The sequence below is a fragment of the Nematolebias whitei genome, chromosome 12 (assembly GCF_014905685.2).
Source record: "Nematolebias whitei isolate Nwh7 chromosome 12, NemWhi1, whole genome shotgun sequence".
In the NCBI taxonomy this organism is placed as follows: Eukaryota; Metazoa; Chordata; class Actinopteri; order Cyprinodontiformes; family Rivulidae; genus Nematolebias; species Nematolebias whitei.
Genome location: NC_056509.1, coordinates 20,842,786 through 20,848,132, shown reverse-complemented (window position 1 = coordinate 20,848,132; position 5,347 = coordinate 20,842,786). Strand labels below are relative to the sequence as shown.

Here is a 5,347-nt window from a genome sequence, read left to right as displayed (position 1 = left end):
CACACACACACACACACACACACACACACACACACACACACACACAATCATCACCCCGACCCTTTCCTTGTCTTTGCCTTTGGCTGTCTGTCACAACTTCTCGTACCCCTGCTGCCTCTGAACGTCACACCTGACCATACTTCCAAAAACACATTAAAGAAAAATACTCTTGCGTTCCCTCCACCCCCAACTCATCTGTCCATCTGTCCATCTGTCCAGACATGCATGTCTGCAGGGAGAGTCCAGGCTTCCAGGCGTTCTCTCTGCAACCTCAGCTCCTTGACCATTACTACGCCATTATTAGCAGCGATGGAGGCTCTAGCCGCAGACGCCTAATGTATCCATTTCCCCCTCTATTTAGGGCCTGGCGGCCCGGCGAGCTCCCAGAGTGCTCCCTGATTGGGATTGAATGTCCATTTAAACTGCCGTCCACCCACCAGGGAGGAGGTGAAAGGAAGGAGGAGATGGGAATAGTGGAAAATACGTGGAGAAGCAAGTAAGAGTGTACATATGTTGAGCTGAATGAAGGAAGAAGACGGTGGGATAACCAGTCCGTGGTTCGATGTTCAGCTTTTCTTTCTCTCTTGTTGTCTCGCAATTATTTCTTCTTTTTGTTTTAAAAAAAAGAAAAATCTTTCAAATCCGCCAAAAGCATTTCTCCCTCGGCTACGAGACGAGTGTCAGAACTCAGGATTCGGTATTCTCAAGGTGCGCTTGTGAAAGGAGGGATTTAGAATTGAGATGATTGGAGGTGGCACATCCGTAGAGGGTTGAAGAGGGGAAGGAGGGAGGAAGAGGGTGAGACAAAGAAGAAAGAACAGACTGAAATAACAGACTGAAAAAGCAGACTGAAAGAACAGACTGGAAGAAAGAAAGAAAAGAAAAAGGCAAAAGATTAACAAGACTTGCAGAAGTAAAATGGTACCTTGTAGGACAACTCCTCCGTTCTTTCTGAAGAGGGGACTCCCCGACCACAATGGAGGACTAGAAAGGGAAGGAGACGGAGGAAAAGGAGAGAAAGAGAAAACTGGTCAATCATTTGATCATGCTGCAGCAGCCCAACGAGCCGAGCCGGCCTCATCACGCAGCAGATCGCGAGGCAGGCATTTGAGCCCATAAGCCAATGCTTCTGATTATAGTGATTAGAATCTCGGGTGTCCCACTGTTGCCATTATTCCCTGTGATTACCTCAGAGAATTACAGCCTCTACGCTGCAGTCCACGGGGGTAATTTCTCATGACAACCCCCTACCGCCTGCCACTGGTCCATTCACACACTCACACACAACCCTCGTCAATGCATTTAACACTCACTCAAGCCACGCAGGCACGTTGAGGACAGATGTGCGTAAAGAGTGACATGTTGGAACACGGACATGTATCCAAGCTGCAGAAACACTTTGTACATGTATTTTGTGGGGTTTGTTGAGCAACACAGTGAATGGAAGAAGCAAGTTCACCCTCTTTCAACTCTAGGGTTATCAGGATGATGAAAATCATCTGGTTTTTAAAGCAGGTTTGAAATCATAAATAAAAAAAAAAACAATATGACCTTATCTAATAAACAAAAATGAAGCCAAATCTGAAAGCTGTGGGAAAAGAGGTGCCAAAAGAAACAGTCCAATCTAAAAAGAACATGGCAGCATTGTTTAAAAGACTTCTGGAACAATGTTCTTCGGACAGATGAGACCAAAGTTAAAGATGTTTACCCATCATGCACGGCGCCGTGTTTGGCAAAAACCAGGCGCAGTTATTTTGTTAAATAAGTAAGGATAACCATTTATTAGCAATGACTTTTGAAGAGGTAATGTTTTAATTTATAGATAGGGTTCTAGTCTCAGCCAGTTCCTGTGCTTCGTGTACAGATGCTAACTGTTTTGACTGTCCCTGAAAACTTCTCCACCAGGAGTGCTTGAAGCTCCACGGAGGTCTCGTGGCTTTGGCCTTCTTGTTATCAACTTTTGATGACTGCAGAATGTCCCATTCAGAGGTTCTTTATAATACAAAGCACAAAGTGGAACTGATAGAGTCCCACTCTAAGGTTGTTTTCACACCTGATAGTCCGGTGGACTCGGTTCGATTGGAGACCAAAATTTGAAAGCGTTGTTGACATTTTCAGATGGTTCAGTTCACATTCACAATGCGCTGAGTCAATCGAGCCAACCTGTTCCCCCCCTCGCCTGTGGTGGCGCTGCACCAAGAACTACTGAAGGAAACGACATGAAAACTTATGAAGAAGACACCTTTTCTTCTTCTTCTGGAAATAAAAACAAAAATGGAGTGGAGTGAAATTTTAGCAGTTTTAAGATTTCTGTCTTGTCTGTAGCTAAAGTGCCAAACAAACATTTTTCAACAATGGACTCATCATGAGCGGAAGATGAGGCAGAAGACCATGGAGAATGTTGTTTTTCACACAAGGAGGCTGAAACGGCTCCATATGAAGTAAGAGAAATGCGTGTTTGTTTTGGTTGTATTTACACAGAATGCCTTGCCTGTAGTCCACTTACAGCTTTTAAAGCGCTCTTTGGTCCGCTTGCATTCACAATGCATTCGAACGAGGGGTGCACCAATTTATCAGCCCCGATTTCCTTAATTTTGGGAAATCAGCTGATACTTGCATGAGAAACTGATTTTACCTTTTTTTGGTTTGTTTTAACAACAATTGTCTGAACTTCCTTTATATTTCAGAGCACTACCTCATGGCCAGTTAAAAAAGTTTGTATTGTTTCTAGGATATTGTTCAAGGGTATGTTTTTCAATAAAATAATATTGGAAAATTGAAGGTGCATTGTGACCTTATAACACCTGACAGTGTCGCTTATAAAACAAAATTGGTATTGGCCAAAATCAGAATTGGCAGGTCAGACTTTTTAGAAATCGGTGATCGTGATCGGCCAGAAAACTGCAATCGGTGCACCCCTAATTGGAACCACACCAGAGTTCACTTCAATTGAACCGAGACCTAGGTATTTAGGCGGACCAGAGTTCGCTTTTTTGGTCTGCATCAGAGTTCAAATGCGCATTCACACTAGAGGATGACATTTTTTTTGGAGTACCGCGGGTCACGTGATTCCGGACAGATTCTGGCGGGACCGGAGTCAACCTCATTATAACTCACGTGACCGGGACGTGACCGGACTGAAATCTAACGGGAGCAGACAGGAGCGGGAACCGACCAGTAACCTAAAATGAAAATGGAAAAAAAAAAAAAAAAAAAAACACGAGCGCAGCTATTTTGTAGTTTTCTTTCAGTAAGCCTTCACTTTAACACAAGTCAAAAGAACTACATTGCCCAGAAGTCATCTGTTCGAGCCGTAGCATTTCACCGAGAGGGTGGGAGGAGTAGCGAAGAAGTACTGAGTAACTGAAAATAGTTTGCAACGCAAGGTAAGAAGTAACTCTCTGTCTATTAAACTCACAGAACAGGCAGGAAAGTGTCAAATAACCCTGTAACCGTCAGTAAATGAACAGACTCAGTGCATTTTTCTCCATCTTGTCCCTTTTAATTTAAAAATTATGCTCTGCTTTGTTATGTGGGTTTTTAGGTTAAAATTTTCATTATCTGTCGTTGTTTGTAATGTAAAAAAAACCCCCACAAACTCTTCCTGGTTAAAGTGCACGCATTCTCCGGTAAAAATATTCCTATTTTTATATTGTGACGTCCTGCTGGATTCTGAAATCAAGGAAAAATGTGAATAACCATCACTTTATTGTGTAAATAGTTACTGTCGGCTGTAACCATGCCAGTACAACAACAAACTCGTTAGTGAAAGCATTCTCCGGTAAAAATATCCCAGTTTTTATATGAAAGGCTGGTTGCATATACATTATAATAACTGTTTTAGTTTTAGATTTAAGATATGATGTGTACAATTATGTTGTTGTGTTAAATTTTAAGTCGAGTTGATTTTTCTCAGTTCATTTCTTCACACCAGGGGCGATTCTAGAAGCCCTTTTTAGGGGCCTTAGCCCCCCCAATGTTGACAATGGCTCTTGGCTTGAACAACACAGTGGGTATTATCATTAGAATTATTGTAGGGGGGACATATTGGTGTGAGGTCTGTGGGTCCTCACCCATAACTTTTTTAATAAAGCAGCTGCTATTTCCTGCATTCTGGCGTATTTTAACATGTTTTAAAACATCTATGTTTACCTACATAAGTAAATCCTTTATTCAATAACTGTTTTATAAAGCATGGCACAAGAAGTAGCACTAAGCTTTTTGTTTGTCTTTAATTTATTTTTTCTATGTAAAACAGGAAGCTGTTAGCTCTGGAAACAAACTGTTAAACAGCTTTGGACACAAAGACCCTTGTCACACACGTCAAAAGAGCAGGTAAGATACTTACTCTGCCTGGTGACGCTGCTTAAATAATTATAAAATATAATAAGTGAAATAAAGAAAAATTGAGCTTCTGTAATTTATAATTGCAAAGGTCATATTTCTTTTTTGTTTTTACATAGTTTCAATTGTAAATCTCTTGTTTTTGATAAAATATTTTTTCCAAAAGAAAGGCCAACAAATTGTAATTTGTAGTCACTGTAACCCTGTTTTGACCCGTGCACTGTCTTCTTTCACTTTTAGGTTGCACAAGGCTCTGGACTGGTCCAGCTGTGGAGAGATGAGGTGGAACACCAGACCTGCAATGGTCCAGTCTGTAAATGATGCTCTGAAGTCTGGTACGATGCACGACATCATGCTTCACCCAAACGAGCTCGTTACCTCGACCACATAGACTGAACTTCTTGAGGACGTCGTCCAATGTATAATAATGCCTTTAAACATTTTTATTTGTTGAGTTCTCTGCTTGGTACATTATTTTTTTTGTTTTTGTTTGTTTGTTTAAACAATTTAAAACATGACAGTGATGTCACAGTTTAACAGAAACAATTGCTCAATAAATTAGTAAAATGCAACTTGTTATGTTTGGGTTCTTTCATCTAAGGTAGACATGGTGTGACCCATGGACTGGTTTAGATTTTTTGTTTTTACTGTAACTGACCTTCAAAAGATCTGGAAACAGAGACTAAGCAGCTGATCCTCCGTAGAAAAATTATATGGACTACAGGCCATGGATTATTTCTTTTATGATATTTAGTGAAGGTTTTTGTTTGGAATAAGGAAATAAATGTCTCTATTTCACCACAGATGAACTGTTCCTGTTGCCATATATTTTGAAATAAAACTGCACAACACAAAGTAATTTAAACAGGAATGGGTAGAAGATTAAATCAAATTCAATGTATTTCCTAAAAATTAAATGAAAAACAGGAGCAGGACAGCAGTGGGAGTGATTCTGAACAGGAGCAGGACAGGAGTGGGAGTCATGTTACCAGGAGTGGGACAG

At 40.8% G+C, this 5,347-nt stretch overlaps 1 protein-coding gene across 1 annotated transcript in view; it reads right to left on the bottom strand.

Moving 5' to 3' along the window:
- The window catches only part of LOC119418448 (forkhead box protein N3), a 203,843-nt gene that overhangs the window by 113,922 nt on the left and 84,574 nt on the right, over window positions 1–5,347 (bottom strand). The window contains exon 4 of the mRNA XM_037685733.1: window positions 926–984. Coding sequence (XP_037541661.1) covers window positions 926–984 — 59 coding nt within the window. The remainder of the gene's footprint in view (window positions 1–925; window positions 985–5,347) is intronic.